This window comes from Hipposideros armiger, unplaced genomic scaffold, assembly GCF_001890085.2.
Source record: "Hipposideros armiger isolate ML-2016 unplaced genomic scaffold, ASM189008v1 scaffold_128, whole genome shotgun sequence".
NCBI lineage: Eukaryota > Metazoa > Chordata > Mammalia > Chiroptera > Hipposideridae > Hipposideros > Hipposideros armiger.
This window is the reverse complement of record NW_017731478.1, coordinates 3,336,680-3,353,959: the sequence shown is the minus strand read 5'-3', so window position 1 is coordinate 3,353,959 and position 17,280 is coordinate 3,336,680. Positions and strand designations below refer to the sequence as shown.

Sequence of the window (17,280 nt, the reverse complement as noted above, 5' to 3'; positions counted from 1 at the left end):
GAGCCCTGGCTTCGAAACAAATTTTGAATGCCAGAAACCAAAGGTGAAGGGTTAACTGCTTGTTATTTTTTCATTTCTTAGAGGCTAAAATGTTTTAAAAAACATGGACAGCTCAATTTAGATTACAAAAAGGCCCTCTGATGAAAAGCTAATGTGTTCCTAGATGTATTTTGAAGTGGATGGTTAGAAAGCAAATACAGAGTTTGTGGTCTAAACATATCATTCTTTTAGAGGTAGAACATACTGCTGGGGGCGGGGGGAACCCTCTGCCATGGGACTTATGGCAATGTGGTAACTAAAATGCTTCTCCGTCCGTTGAATTTTCAGTGTTGGGGCATATTATTCAGTGGACCCAGAGAGAAGTCCTAAATTGGAAAAGCAGCTTAGTCCAAGGTCATCTCTCTTGTTTCCAAATATATCTTGAAACAAATGCAAGAAGGGCACTTTGCTGAGTGTTATCTGGACATATATAGTTTCAATCAAATTCTTCAAGAAGTGTCAGAATAAAAGTTGAACATTTGTTTGACACTGCCAAGTCACTAGCAAGTGGGTCCCTTCAAGGGCTGGGCTCTCCTTGGAGACTTGGCAATGACAACAAAAAGAGGTTCTTTTTCCTACTATCAACAAAAAGAAATCAAGCACAGTTAAACACCAGATATGAATTTTTTTACCACATTTTTTTGATATATAGGAAATCATATAAAGTTATAAAAATGTCTCCTGGCAAAAAAATGACTTTTAAATATTGTTTTCCAGCTAAATTCCTTGGAATTATCAAATCTTTTCACATATCTGAAAATGTTATATGTAACAAAAAAGTGATGGCTTAGATGATACAGAGTTGTACACTGAATCAATGAATAAAATGCTGATTCTCTGAGTTAGTGTAAAAAATATCCCCCAAAATACAATGAAACAAAGAACTGGCTTATTGTCTATACTGCTCTTCCTTGTCATAAAAAATAAACCAAACTTAGTCCATGATAGCAGTGCCCTACGGAGACAATCATTTGTCATTCTCTACAATGTATTGTATCTCTCATTTCATCAAGGGTCCAAAAAGAAGCAGGCATATTAAGGACAACCCTGATTATTATATACCAAATAGACAATGATTTGCAATTGCACCAACTCAAAACTTTCAGCAAATTGGTTTCCAGCTCCTTTTCCAGTTTCACCTCCCTGACCCCCTCCAGCCTTGTCTGGCTCGAACCTCAGTGCCTTCCCTTGGGGCTTCCGCTTCTGAGCCAAATCCTACCCATGCTTCCAGAAGGGTTCCAACTTGTACTGTCTTCTCCTCCAGCCTTCCCAGATTCCTCCAGCCCAGTGTTTTCTTTCCTTTGATTTGCCTGAGGGCTATTAAACTCTTGATCCCCTTTCAAAAAAGCTGAAATGAAACTTTTTAGAGATCCTCAACCCCAGAAAGAGTGTAGGGAAGTCCAACAGAGTTCTCATTTTTTTTCCAATGAAAACTTCTCTGAATTCTAAAATAGCAAATACTTCCAGGAAATTCAGGGTGCATCTGTTTGCCCAGTGGATAACCCAGTGCTGTAGAGGGTTTCAACTGTTGGTTCCATTTCTCATCTTCATAACTAGGCTCTAAGTTCCCTCAGAGGAGGAGCCATGCCTTTACCTGCTCCATATGCTTGATACAGAGCTGGAGGCCGGAGAGGGCGGATGAGTACTTGCTGGTTTCACTCCTGCTGTCCATCCTCTCGTGCGCGCGCTCCCATGCACCGATCCAAACCTCTCACCCTCCCATGCCCAGAGCATTTCTCCCTCTTTGATGAAGACTCCTGGACTCCCCTTTGACCCTTCTGTCTTCCCCAGATCTCCGCTTTGATTGAAGTTCGATAGCACCACAAAATTGAGCAGGTGGCTCTTAGGTTTTGATATATTTGCTGTTGTCCAATGTATTGTTAGTCCTGTTCAATGGCAGGGGCCATGCCTTATGCGTTTATTGTACCCTTTCAGAGTCTGAGTGCCCAACACATTATGTTACAGAGCACAAGAGCTTGGCACACAGTTGGAACCCCTTTCCCTGCCCCATGCACCTGGGTAATTTACTGTGCCACGCTAGACTGTCTGTCATTTCCTGAACAAGCCATGTCCTTAATGCCTTTATGTCTTCCGCCTTCCCTATCCTATCAAATTCTTAGCTCACCCTTACAAGTCTAGCCCAAGTCCTACCTCTTCCATCTTTCCTCAGTCCCCCATGTCAGAATTAATTGCTTCTTCCTCTGAGATCCTTGTTCTTTTTATACAAAAAGAGAACTTTTTAAATTTCTGCTACAGAATATTAGAGCTCTTCTAGATAGCAGGCTCTCTGAAAGCAAAACCCAGGTCATGTTCATGTTCATTTTATATTTTAGCACTTAGCACAGTATCAGGTACACAGAAGATAATTAATATCTGCATATAAATGAATGAACTTACAACTTCATTCTCCAATTAATCAAGCAATATCTTGCTAATTTCCTTGGTTTAGCATGTTCATAGAGGAAGGCAAGAAATGTGAACAAAACTACTCAAGGGGTTCTGGATTTGATCAAGTTAATTTTGTGGTTTTGCTTAATATTTTATTGTATTTCAATCGTTTTTAAAGTTTCATTGCATCATTATTCATAAAGTAAAAAAAAAACTGGAATTGATCTGAATGTCTAGCAACAGGAGACATATGGGGTTTTAACACTTTTGTAGAGAAAGATTTAATTATAACCTATAAAGCTTCCATTTGCTCTGTACCTAAAACGATTATTCATTTCTTTTATGCATTTACTTGACATTCATTTTTAGTATAAGTCCCTCATCTGGCTGGTTGAGTTTATTTTTAATCACTTAGTAAAGTTTGTTCTTCAGGTGTAGTAGATGAATACATTAAAAAAAAAGTTGCAAGAAACATTAAAAGTAACTTCACACATATTACAGCTCATAAATGGACATCGACCTGTCTGCATATATACAACCATATGTACATGGATCACACTGCATACAGTGCAGTAGTTAGGGGTTCAGGTCTTAGACCCTGGCTCTGCTGTGTCACACTGTGGAAGCCTCTCTGTGCCTCAGTTTCCTCACTTACAAAACAGGGATAATAGCACCTACCTACTACAGTTATTGTGAGAGTTCCGTGAGTTCTTACACATACAGCACTTAGGACAGTGTCAGTACTCAGTGCTCAGCGATGGGTTAGCGGCTAGCCTCATCATGATCACGACCATTGTGGCTACAGAGCCACAAGGAGTCAGTTTGTTTGATCTTGCTTTGCTTAACTGCTGTTTAAACATTTTTTTCTTCCTCTATAAGTTTGCTTCATTTTCAGACCAAGAAACGAGTCAGACTGGGCTATTTACCAATGGAACAGGCTCCCTCATGGGGCGTGAGCTGCGCTGCGGTTATTCCACCAAAGCTGGCGCCCTACAGTCCCGCTTCCTGCGCTGTGGAGAGGCTGAGAGATCCTTCACAGGTCCCAGTCTAATCAATGAGGACTTGCCTCATTCTGGGGTCCCTTTCAAGCCCTAGAATTCTGTGACTATTGATCAGTCTTCACGTGCAGTGTTGAGTAGCAGCCTCGCCACAGCCTGCTGTTACATACACTGAACTGAGGGGGAAACTAGTGCTTTCACTGCAAAACAGAAATTGTTCATTTCCTCCTGTGCTCTGAATAGTGAATTTCCATAGCAGTGAACCAAGAGTGGTGACTCAGGCCTCTCAGCAGTTCTAGAAAGGAAATTGTGAAATTGTGTTTGCTGAGAAAGTACTTCCACTTGGCCAAGAGAGGGAGCACAGGAGCAGAAAGAGCATGTGGCCAAATCTTTGAAAAAATACTTGTTTGGATTCTGTGTTTCAGTGTTTGATTTCTTTTGCAAGGCTGGGATGGGACTAAAGGACAGTTACGGCCAACTTTCTCTTTTCAAGATTGTCTTAAGACCCGAGGGTCAAACTTGAACTTTGCATGATCCCTCTGTCCTCCCCAGAAAAAGCGCTCACGTCTCACCTCCGGCCTGGCTGCCGCACACCAATCAGCTCTAATGAAACCACTCTTGTTAAAAAGACAGGGAGGAGGAGCTAAGCCAGTGGTTCCTCCCGAGTGGAGAAACAATTACATATTTAATAAAAATGCAACATTACTTCTCTTTTGGGTGCCATGAATTGTTAAAAAAAAAAAAAGGATTCATTGTATATATAACCTGGATCTCACCTTCACTACAACAATGGAGACGTTACTGATATAACCAAGTTTAATGGAAGTTAATCAACAGTGTGCTAACTTACCCACTCCCTAGGGCTAAACACTCCTCTGTACCAAGCAAGACAACGGATGTAAAGGCCTAGAACCCTTTGTAGAAACAAGTCTTTGATTCACTCGTTAGTCACTAACATTTAGCGAGTGCCTCTAAGACAAGGAGGATTCTATAAGACACACAGCTCCACAGGAAATCAGTTTTCAGTACAAACTTGATTTTGCCTGTAAAGGCAGCTTTGGCAAGTTACGCATTTGTGCCTATTTTCAAATTTAATTCAGAAGAATTCTGCAAATTTATATATTTTTAGTTTGAGCAATACAGTCAATCTCTTATTTTACTCAAATTACCAAAAAAGTACTGTGGTATCATGTTGGCCTAAAAACTTAAGAAACAAACATATTTGGAAAATGCACAGAGCCAAAAAATTTCCGAAAAATGTATACACTATAAAAACTAATTAGACAGGGCCGGCCGAGTGGCGCGATGGTTAAGAACTCGCTTGGGATGCCAGAGGGCCCCGGTTCTGATCCCACATATGAGGGCCAGTGACACTGCCCTCCGCAGCTGAGATGCTGAACAACAGCTCAACCTGGAGCTGGGCTGCCATGAGTCGCCGGCGACGGCGTGGGCTGCAGTCCCTGTGGCAGTGGATTGCCATGGGCTACCGTGTGTGGCCAGCAGCCAGCGTGAGCGGCCAGCAGCCGCAGTGAGCAGCCGTCCAGAAGCCGGCGACTGATCTGCCTCGCCAGAGAAGAGCGCAATGATGGTGCCAACTTGGGCCAGTGAAGCAACATCCTTCACAACTAGATTGAAGAACAAAACGACAGCAACTTGTCTGTTCCCCTTCCCCCAACTCCCCAGCACTGTTCCCATCCCTCCAATTCACCAATAAAAATCTTTAAAAAAAAAAAACTAATTAGACAGAATAATACATTTGGATTTATTTGATAGTTTAATGAAATGGCTTCTTTTATTATTGCTGCCCCCTGAATTAAAGGAACATGATAGAAGGTATTAGTCTAAAGAAGAAAGTTAAGTGTTCTGCAATTTCCCGAGATCTGGTTTGGTTTCCATATGCCTTTGAACAATGTTCTAAGACCCTTCACTACACTCTCTGGACCTGGAAAATGCATGATCTTAGATCCAATTGTCAATATATTTTTAACAGAAAAGACAGGATCTACTGGGTTGTCAGGAAAGTCATGGCGTATTTTTCTACGTTTTTCAATGCAAAAATGCGTCATGACTTTCCGAAGACCCAATATTTTGTAAGAGTCTTCTTAAAGGACAACCTTTAAAATTGGATTAGTTCCTGAACTAATGCAGAAAGCAAGATAAACAGTGGTCTTTTGAAATTTACAGTTTATACAGTCAATACCATGCAACAGTTGCCAACACTGCGTCCTAGAAGAAGGAAACCTGTGAACACAGAAGCAGATTTCACAGGCTACATTTTTCCCCTTTATTTGGGCCATCATGTGGAAGACAGATTATTTTCCAAAATGATTAAGCACTCTCATCAACTAGCCAGCTAGAATATCAATCCCCAAGCAAAAATGTAATAAGCTCTTCTGTTAGTGCCAGCTGTCAGAAACTGTTAAGAGTTAGTTAAAGCTTTTTAACATCACAATCAAATCACAAAATAAGTGGAAAGTCACTGTACAAAACCCATTAAGCTGCATTACTAAATGTCCAATGTCACATAAAAACTATAAATAACTTTGTACTTTGGTTTTTGTTTTGTTTTTTCCAATTTGCTTTTCTTGAAATAATGATGATGTTCTGCTTCAATTAATAAAGTAATTTCGGAGCTGCCTTAGTGTTTAATCCACATACCCTTTCTGTCTGGAATAAAGATGGCAAGCAATAATCAAATCAGAATTCAAAGCATTCCTTGGAGTATCTGTCGTTAACAATTTTAAAAATTAAGAGAAGAGCACCAAAGATAGTGAAGGCTAAAAAATTAAATACTAGGCATAATAATCTTACAAGCTGATTTTCCTTTGGGGAATCAAACGCTCTTTCTGTAAAGGGCATCTAGTCTTTTTCAAATATTTGCAGAGGAATTCATACTCTGGTTATGAAGGAACATCACTTGCTACTGGCTTAAAAATAACAAGCCAGTGGCCAACACTGAATAAATACAGCTACTTCAATGCTCAAAAACTGATTATTGAATTAAGAAGGGTTTGTTTCCACATACTGAAACACAGCCTTTACTCTTTTCGGGTATGGTTGATCTAATAGCTGATCTAAAGGCTCAAATGAGAATGCTGGTAGTTAATACTTGCCCATATAAGAGACTAAAGCCGAGGACCAGATTCCAACCACTTAATAACACGAAAATGCTTTTTTCCTTAAAATTTGTTAAAAATTTTTCCTTCTACACTTTCCTGGTAAGTTCTTCCTTGCTCTGATGGATTCCATCTCTTTTTGAATTACCAATAATCTCTATGCTAGTTAGTTTCTCTGATTACCAAGAAAGGAGCTTTCAAACTGAAATTAAGAGCAGAACACACTTGGGAACAAAGAGATCCAAAGCTATAACCAAGTTTGTACATTTTACACTGGGTAGAAACAATTTTCTTCATTAATTCTTATCCCATAATAGATAAAAAGAACCCAAATGGACATGCTAACAATGTGAAATTTGAGTTTTCAAATCTAAATGAAAAACATTTTTAAATGTATCTGAAAACTGAAATGAAGTAAATGGTGGCATATAAATTTAACATCTTTCTTTAATGAAAAATTAAAAAAAAATTTTCACGTACCTTGTCCAAAGGAAGCAGAGATCAGAAGCACTTTGAACTCTTGAATTTCACTTGGAATTTTGTGCTAACTTTTTAGCATATAACACCTATATTCTATGACAATTTTTTTATATTTAAAATAACAGTCTCCAAGACCTAAATATTATATTATACTTTTGGTGAAAATAAGTAATAATCCTTAAATTTAATACAATACTATAATATGAATACTTATTTTAAAATAAATTTTGACACAACTATATGATTTTAAATAGCCATAATATGTGTACCGAGTTTTATTTGCCTTTAAATAATACAAATATAACAAATGTTATTCAAAATATTAAATTTTCTTGAATTTTACAGAAAAGGAACTGAAGTGAAACTGTAGGAATTGCTGAACTTCAGATTAATGTTTCTTCAAAACAAGAGATACTAGTTCCTAAAAGATTCTTCTAAAGTTAAAAAAAGATTAAGAAAAACATTAAGCCATGGGGTTATTGCATTTTAAAAAAACAACATGCTTCCTAATGGAAATATGTTTACATTTACAGATAGTAAACTTCGCCTCCTGTCTTATAAAACTCAGAAGACACCACTGATGTCTAAACTAAGCAAAAACAAAAGCCGTTTTTTCATACTAAGAACACTTTAAAACCAAAATCTACCTTAACATTATTTTCCAAGAAAACTTAATAGGGAATGGCTAATCCGAAAGTAAAATGTTATACAAACCACTTCCAAGAAAAGAAATACATCATGGGATTATGATTATAGCTAGTTGTATCAGCTAAAACCCCCAATGACGACGCAGGAATTCAGAGGATCAGCCGGTCCTCTCCTCCCTCCTGAATTACCTGACCAATGGAAGTTTGGCTTTGTTGTTTCAGAAAGCACTGTTTCTTACATTCCATCAATTGTTCAAAATCGCGCCACATTTTTGCTTGTTTCATATTTGGACCATGACTTTCTCGTACAGCTTTTTGTTTTTCCCGAAGTTTCTATCATTAAAAAAAAAAATTGAGAATAATTAAATCTCAGTTACAGGGACTTACTTCTATTGCTATAATCAGAAGAATGTGGTATGCTTTGTACAACTGATGAATAATAGTTAAGTAAACCAGGTTCTTCTGATGAATGAAAACTAAGATTATACAAGTTAATTAAATTTATAATAGGCATAGGACAGCCTGAAGTTAAAAAGAACAGAAAAAAATAAAGGGAATCAGGAAAGTGGAACAGTGTTATGGTGTAGAAAAAAGAATGCAGATTTTGGAGTCGGAAGATTGGAGTTTCAACCTTGCCTTTACCACAAGCTCTAAGTAAGACACTTAATGTCTCTGGACTTCAGTTTTCTAAGCTGTCACTTAAGGCTATAAAGAGGGGATACTTATATAAGTATTTGCCTTATAAGATTAGTTTTTCATATGATATCACTGACATAAAAATACATAATAAACTCATTTGTTATATGTGTTACTGTTATTAAATACTGTATTCTTTCTTCACTCAGTGTATGTATGCTCTCTGTATGCCCAAATAAATCAAATTGTATGCATGTATTTCTCAGGGAGAAGGTGTAGTGTTTGTTTAGAAAGTGCACTTATTAAATAGGCCCAAATCCTTATTAGAACTATTGTTGTTACTACTAGCTTATATGGTTCCACCTGCCAAAACTGTTCTACTCACTGACTCCAAAATTATCAACAGAAATAAGGAAATATTTCCATAAATTGCAAAAACATACTTTGAGTCTATATTATAACAAACTGAGGAAGGGGGACTGAACGGAGGGGTAGCATGAAGTCAGAGATAATGAGAGGAAAGGAAGGAAGGAAAGAGGGAAGCAGAAGACATAGTGTCCACATAAGGAAACACAGTGTGACCAAAATACATGACATTGAGTGAGAAACCATCAAGGAGAGAAAAACAAGAAAAAACACAGAAACAGAGTGCACTGAAACGTCCCCATCGTTTCCTCTTTTAGTAGATCGTTGATCTAATAGTTGATCTAAGGACACAGCTGAGAAGGTTGATCGTTGGTACTTGCCCAAATAAGAGGCTAAACTAAGCTGAGGACCAGATTCAAACCACTTACTAAAAACTGTCCTTCCCAGCTATGGCTAATGAAAGCAAGGGTAATAGCAAACAGCAGTAGGAAGCAAAACAGGATTAAGAAAATACAATTTAAATATAACCAGCAGATTTTTGACATAATAATACCTGGCATGCAAATCCATCTATTTAAGTCTGTGTTACAAATAAAGTATCTTACAGCAAATATTTTTAGCCTCATATACTAAAACAAAAGGGGTGAGTCAGATCAAGGATTTTAAGAGTTCTGAGCATGATTTTAAGATTAAGGTACTACTTAGGCTGTAACTTTTCTTACATTATTGGAATAATTTCCTTGTCAAAAATTCTAACAACCTACAAAAGTTATTTAAAGAGCCAAAGACAGGATGTGGGCACTGTCTGTGTCAGAAATATTAAATTTAATTTGCTTCACAACCACGTGTGTTTGAAACCTTTAACTTGATGAATACAACTGACATTAGTATATAATTTATTTTTAATGTTACTGTCATTTAATACACATTTATTTTGTTGATAGTTGCAATGCACAAAAAAAAACCTGTCACAGATTCCATTGTTCTTTAAAGGGGGGCGGTGGTATAGTGGGGGGCAAGTGGCAACTTGAATACAACATTCCATAGTACTTGGTAAGGCAAGTTCTAGTACACGATAGTTTGAATTGTAGCCCTATTGGTTGGTCCAGTTTCAGAAATCCAGTTGGCCTGAGGAGGTCTATGGATGTCCCGTCTATGCTGGTTTGGAAGGCTTAAGCTATCATCAGTCTGAAAGGCTAGGCTTGTTCTGTTTGTCTCAAAAATTTAGACTATTTCCTTTTTTCCTTTTGAGTATGGCATGCCATCCCATAAATGGAATAAGGCGGCCTAGAACTCACAATTTCTCTGATAAAATGGAGAAATCAGCTTTAACGTTTCCTTTTATTTTTTACTTATTTGCATTAATGATAGATATTTATTCTCAAATCGTACAGAAAGAACAGATGGATACTTTTTAGAGAAATGACTGATTCCAAGTTTGGGACAGAAAATGTACAGGATAAACCTGGAACATTTTGTCATACCAGAAAGTAAAGAAGCCATCAAAGTCTAGCAGGGTTGCTTCAGAGGGATTCAGGAGCTGACTTCCAGAGGCTTCCATTGGCCAAACATGGGGCAATTTGCCCACTCATAGAAATAACAATAGCAATAGATTGAAACATCCAATATGTTAAATCTATAAGTCATAAAGATATAATGTTTTTGAAGGATGATAAAGAACCAATTCATCATTTTGAAAACTGGTAAATAATCAAATCAAGCAGTTATTCTGCCTTTTTTTTTTTAATTGGGGAATTGGGGGAGAGCAACAGACAAGTTGCTGTCCTTTTGTTCTTCAGTGTAGTTGTGAAGGACGTTGCTTCACTGGCCCATGTTGGTATTATCATTATGCTCTTCCCAGGTGAGGCAGATCGGTTTTGGCCACTGGATGGCTGCTCACGGCAGCTGCTGGCCGCTCTTGGCAGCTCACACTGGCTGCTGGCCGCTCATGGTAGCTTATGGCAGCCCACTGAAGCTTCACTGCAGCCTACGCCATTGCCGGCAACTCACAGCAGTCCAGCTCCAGGTCGAGCTGTTGTTCACCATCTTAGCTGTAGAGGGCGCAGCGTCACTGGCCCTCATGTGGGATCCAAACCGGGGCCCTGCTGCTCAGAGCTAGAGCCCCAAGCCAGCTCCTAACCAACGCGCCACTCGGCCAGCCCTATTCTGCCTTTCTTATATGAATTGTACCTTAGGGTAACTAAATAGTTGATAAGAAGAAATTGCTCCTTACAGACTTATTCCAGACATTAAGTGAAAAAGGAACAATTTAGAATGTCACCATTTTGCAACATCTAATGAATTACTGGATCTAGGAAGTGATCATTAATGGCTGCCAACATTACAAAAAGAGCGCCTCCTGATAGAAGTACATATTACCATTTATAAAGTTTGCTTCCCAAATAGTGAGTCATATTTAATTAAGCCTAACTACCAATTCACAGGACATCCTAGGGACAGACGAACATGTTAATGACACTACATGGATGCCATCAATAAAGTTCAGGATGTTGGAAACACATCAGGACAAGTGATCATGTACCATTTTTCCTCCAACAAATAAATTGTAAAGAAAAAAGATGGAGGAGTAAGCTAGAGAAAAAGAGACTTAGGTATAGCAACTAACAGCAATGTTTGAACTTTTATTAGGATTCTGATTTGAACACACAAACCATTAAGAAATTATGAGACAGATGGTGAAGTTGGAACATTGATTGTGCATTGGGCATTACACAATTATTGTTATTTTTGGCATGATATGGTATTATAGTTATGTCCAAAGAGAGTCTTTATGATACATTCTGAAATATGACCAGGTGAAATAAGATCTCTGAGATTTCCCTAAAAAATGATTTGGAGTGGGAAATGGGTGGGATTACAGATAACACAAGACTGGTCACAGGTTTAATTATTAAAGTTGGGTGATGGTTATATGTGAGTTCATTACATTATTTCCTCTGCTTTTTATGTAGGCTTGAAATTTTCCATAATAAAGTTTTAAAGTCTTTCTTTAAAAGATTTTTTAAAAGTCTATTTAGCAATTACTCCATGGTTTTTCTGAAGTTCATCTTTATTTACAGGTTTATGGGAGTTAATTCAGCTTTTTGGAAAAGCATAGATAGGGCTGGCCGAGTGGCACGTTGGTTAAGAGTTGGCTTGGGATGCCAGCTCTGAGCAGCAGGGCCCGGGTACGGATTCCACATGAGGGCCAGTGATGCTGCGCCCTGTACAGTTAAAATGGTGAACAACAGCTTGACCTGGAGATGGGCTGCCGTGAGTCGCAGGCGACAGCGTAGGCTGCAGTGGGGCTGGCCGGCAGCAGGCGTGAGCTTTCGTGAGCCGCTGTGAGTCGCTGTGAGTGGCCGTTCAATGACCAGCAAGCGACTGCCTCACCGAGGAAGAGCGCAATGATAATACCAACATGGGCCAGTGAAGCAACGTCTTCCACAACTAGACTGAAGAACAAAAGGACAGCAACTTTTCTGTTCCCCTCCCCCAATTCCCCAATAAAATCTTAAAAAAAAAGCATAGATACATGCATGTTTTTAATGATTCAAACCAGAAAATGTAAATAAGAATGAATAATTTTGCCATCACCAATTTATTGAGTCAGACCAATAGCTAAATTATACAATGCATTAAGACTGAAACAAAGTCATATTTTTCATTTGTACTTTCAGAATGGACAAACTTCAATATATATAATCATTTCCAGGTTGCAGACTCAAGAATATTTAAACAATGAAATTGGACACCCATATATAGTCAATATTTTAAAGAAAAACTGCAGCTAAACAATCCTTACCCATGGTGCTATAAACTTGACACTCCTATTAGAAATACCACTAAGAAACCTCAATTTTCAATAGTGAAACTAAATAACAAACAGATAAAATAGTGCACAGTGAAGCACAGTTAGCCTGCACTGTGCAACATGGACTTCAAATAACAAGATGATCTTGGAACTCATAGATAATTTAATTAAAAATTTTAATCTATTTTAGTTTAAATATGAGGAAATGAGCTCCAAAGTGGTTAAGTGGTTTGTCCAGACCATTAACTTAGGACTGAAGCCAGTCTAGTCCTGAGTTGTTGATAAATATAGATTGTTTAAAAAAAGAGAGAATGACAGAAATGGTGTCTTTAAATTGACTGTCAAAACATGTTGCTTTATGAAGTCAATTAGAATAAACAATTGGTCATTTATGTCCTGATGGTCCAGGCCCTTACTATCTACCACCTCTGCTACTTGGAGTGTCTCAGCGAACTGAGAAAACAAGGCTCACTCACACACTCCCGTTTTCAGTAGCCTTCATATAAGAAGACTGGCGGTGAGGGGACTGAATATCTCAAGGTTTTTCGATTATTTGTATTAAATGAATTGTAATTAAATGAATTTAAATGTTTGTAAAGGGCTTAGCCCAGTGCCTGGCTCAACAGTAAGAGCTTATGCTTATTCAATAAAATAGATGAATAAGTTTATGCTTATCTCATAAACAGAGATACCTGAGAATAATCTGAAAAATTGGTAATTCATTACACGTGGCATTTTTGTTTATTGTGCAAAACCTTTTCTTGAACTCTTTCCTATTGAAAAGTATATATATTTTTTCTCCAAAAATCCATGTGCCTTCACTTTTATAAAACTAAATTCCTAAGGAAGAATCTTCATCTTTGAAAGGGATTATGAAGGATCCAACTTCCCCTTGGAAACTGTACTATAACCTTTTAAAAAGAATGACAACGTTGGGAGCATTTTCTCAATGAGATTTTGCTTCCCGGCAATTGTTGTCAGTTTGGCTCAAATAAAGTCTTATAAATTAAAAAATATAAAATAAAAAAAGGAATGACAATGTCATAACCATGTACTGAAAGTCTGAATTAGACACATTTTAAAAAATAAATAATACATTCTTACCTTTCCAAGGTTTTCCTGTTCAGCAATATTTTTGGTATACTGTTCCCTAGGGAGTCAACATAATGATTTAGTTTCAATTTCCTTCAATTGATTTGATCATACAGCTAAATTATAAATCAACTTATCTACCTAAATGTATTAAACAATTTAGTTTAGAGTACTGCAGTCAGAATGAAACCCATTATTAAATATTATCTTTCACCATTTTTAGTCAGTTCATCTACAATAGTAAATAGTAATTTAAGGGGAAAAGGCAAAACATCGGATAAGAAATTAAGAGAATTAAAATGTTAAGTACTATTTCTGGTTAACCTACCCTTAAAACAATGGCAACCCATTTGCTTAAATTACACTTTGTTATTGAAGAGGTTTCCAGAACGGAGAAAGGGTACACATTTTAAATAAACACTAGATAGCATCTAAGCCTGCAATTCCACTTCTAGGAAGTCACCCGACAGAAAACTCATAACTTAATAAAGATAGAAGCAAAAAACATTTACTTCACCATATTTTATAACAGTGAACATTTGCAAACAAACAAAAGTTGATAGATGGGGAAATATTTAAATAAATTATAGAACATCCATTCAAAGGACTAATACAGAGTTGTAAAAAAGAATGAGGTAGATTTAAAAATACTGAAGTGGAAATAATTCTAGATAAATTGTGAAGAGAAAAACTGTATATGTAGTTTAATTTTATTTTTGTATATACACACACAAATTTCCCATGCATATGCTACCCCCCCACCCCCGGCAAATGCACAGGAAAATAATATGGAATAATGTACACCAAAATATTAACAGTAGACATTTCTGAGGCATGGCAATGTGGACAACATCAAAGTTTTGTGTAACGTATTTCAGAATGGTTACTTTTTGTTTTTATAAGTATTTCTTTTGTAATCTAAAAAAAACTACAAATTTTTAATGTAAAAATAAAAATACAAACAACATTGCATTGTATTTTTTTAAATTAATTTTATTGGGATGACAACGGCTAATAAAATTACATAGCTTATAAGTGTGCATTTCTGTAATACATCATCTATATTGTGTGCTCACCACCCTGAGTCAGTTCTCCTTCCATCACATTGTACTGTATTTTTAAACAAAAGTATAGTCATATTTTCATATTATATAAGACAAAAAGTGAAATTTAAAGTGGTAAGGACAAAGATTGAAGGATGAGGACAAAAAAACCAATGACAAAGAAGATAAGAGAGACTTTACACTTCAAATTTGGATGGAAAAAGAATGTGTTTTTGTGTAAAGCTACACTGTAGTACTTAAGAAGAAATTAAACACAAAATTGGGAATCTAAGAAATCATAAACCACAAAGAGAAACCCTAGTCACCTAAATAAAGATAAACGTGATTAGAATAGAGAGAATGTCAATCGAAAGTAACCCAAGTCCTTACAGAGCTGAAGCAAAGGTAGAATTTTGCACAGGAATAAGGGTGGAAAGGAATAAACACAATCTTTTTTTTTTTTTAAAGATTTTATTGGGGAATTAAGGGAGGGAACAGCATTAGGGAATCAGGGAAGGGAAACAGACAAGTTGCTGTCCTTTTGTTCTTCAGTCTAGCTGTGGAGGACGTCGCTTCACTGGCCCATGTTGGTATTATGATCATTGCGCTCTTCCAGGCTGAGGGAGACCAGTCGCCGGCCATTGGACAGCCGCTCATGATGGCTCACGGCAGCTCACTCTGGCTGCCAGCCACTCACGGTAGCTTATGGCAGCCCACTGCAGCAGGGGCTGCAGCCTATCGTGTCGCTGGCCACTCACGGCAGCTCAGCTCCAGGTAGAGTTGTTGTTCACCATCTTAGCTGTATAGAGCACAGTGTAACTGGCCCACGTGGGATCCAAAACAGCGGCCCTGCTGCTCAGAGCTGGTGCTCCCAAGCCAACTCTTAGCCAACGAGCCACTCGGCCGGCCCAACAGAATCTTGATGAACCTTCATTTTGCTCTTAAAATTTATGAGACCCTATGTCCAACTGTTGGCCTTCCCAGCTCTCCAATAAAAAACAGCTAGGAGGATGTAATGACATACTGGCTCAAGAAGAATGTATGGTTATATTTAATAGCTTTCAATAATTCATTTATTACCCTAGGCCTGAGAAATGTCTACATTGTTTTAGAATGTCCATTTACATTTTATCAAGAAATCAATAGGCGCATACTCTTTTACCATAACACTAATATGTACTTTTAATTTATTCAAGACACAATTATGGAGCACCTATTATGTACCAAGCTTGCCCTGGGATTTCAAGAAAAAAAACAGGACAGATTGAGCCCTTGCTCTGCAGGAATTCACATCATGTAATTTCTATAACACTGCTGCATACATTATATTTAACTTGGTCCTCTGTAGTATTTATTGTTCATCTTATTTTATAATAAGGGAGTGATTTGCTCAAGGTCACAAAAGTAGGAACTAGAAAACCAGGTTAGAAACAAATTTTATAGTCCCGCTCTAGTACTCTGATATAAAACAGGCTGTCTCTTTAAATAAAATTAAAATTTGCAGATGATCTTTCAAAACCAAACTAGTTTCTTAGACCTTTGGCCTTACCAGAAAGTACCACCAAAGTAGAAAATGCAATAACAATAAAAATATTGTGTCTATAATAGTAATAATATTTTAAATACGTACCTGAGTTTAGAGTATAATTAGCTCCATTATATTCATAATAGTCTTATAATGTGCTACTCTAGTCAGGGCCCAATATTTTTATATAGGAAAACTAAGGAATGATAAAGGCATTTTATAATAATTTTTAAAATGATGAAGAGGAATATCTGGTTAGGAAACTACTCAGAAAACAAATAGTTCAGGAGCACTGTTTTCTTCTTTACCATTTCTATTGATAACATTGGAAGAAATGGAACTTAATTTCTAAAACTTTTTATTTTTCAAGAGCCAAATTAACTTCTCACATTTGTGAAATATTAGCATTGACCATATAGATTTATTTGAGCTAAGTTTACAGTCAATGAAAGAATCTGAATAAGTACGTTTAATATGTCTAATGTATTAGAGTTTTAGAAAAAAATATTCTATTTATAGGATATCTTCAGTCTGGCTTGCATTCCAGTGTATTATACTAGTATATATATATATATATATATATATATATAAAATTAGACTCTTCAAGGTATTGTATTTCTTAGAATACTTTAAAAAAATTATGTATATATTTTTTCAGTTACAGTTGACATTCAATATTGTGTAATATTAGTTTCAGGTGTACAGCATAGTGGTTAGACATTTATATAATTTATGGAGTGATCCCCCTGATAAGTCTAGAACCCACCTGGCACTATACATAGTTGTTGCAACATTATTGGCTATATTCCCTATGCTGTACGTTACATCCCCATGACTATTTTGTAACTGCCAACTTGTATTTCTTAATCCCTTCATCTTTTTCACCCAGCTTCCCATCCCCCTTCCCTTTGGCAACCATCAGTTTGTTCTCTGAATTGTTTGTTCATTTATTTTGTTCTTTAGATTCCACATATAAGTGAGATCATACGGTGTTTGTCTTTCTCATTTCGACTTATTTCACTTCGCATAATACCTCCTAGGTCCATCCATGTTGTTGCAAATGGCAAGATTTCATTCTTTCTTATGGCCAAGTAATATTCCATTATATCTTAGGTTCCTTTTTGTAACATCAATGT

General features: G+C 37.0%; 1 protein-coding gene across 7 annotated transcripts in view; it reads right to left on the bottom strand.

Annotated features, from left to right (window-relative positions):
- Positions 1-7,265: 7,265 nt before the first annotated feature.
- Positions 7,266-17,280, bottom strand: part of IFT81 (intraflagellar transport 81) — a 192,523-nt gene continuing 182,508 nt past the window's right edge. For 6 of the 7 annotated variants that reach the window (XM_019648954.1, XM_019648953.1, XM_019648955.1 and 3 more), the window contains 2 exons: positions 13,589-13,634; positions 7,266-8,001 (listed from right to left, as the gene is read on the bottom strand). In XM_019648954.1, coding sequence (XP_019504499.1) covers positions 7,819-8,001; positions 13,589-13,634 — 229 coding nt within the window. In that variant the 3' untranslated portion in view covers positions 7,266-7,818. The remainder of the gene's footprint in view (positions 8,002-13,588; positions 13,635-17,280) is intronic. The other variant, XM_019648958.1, reaches the window with a different exon arrangement.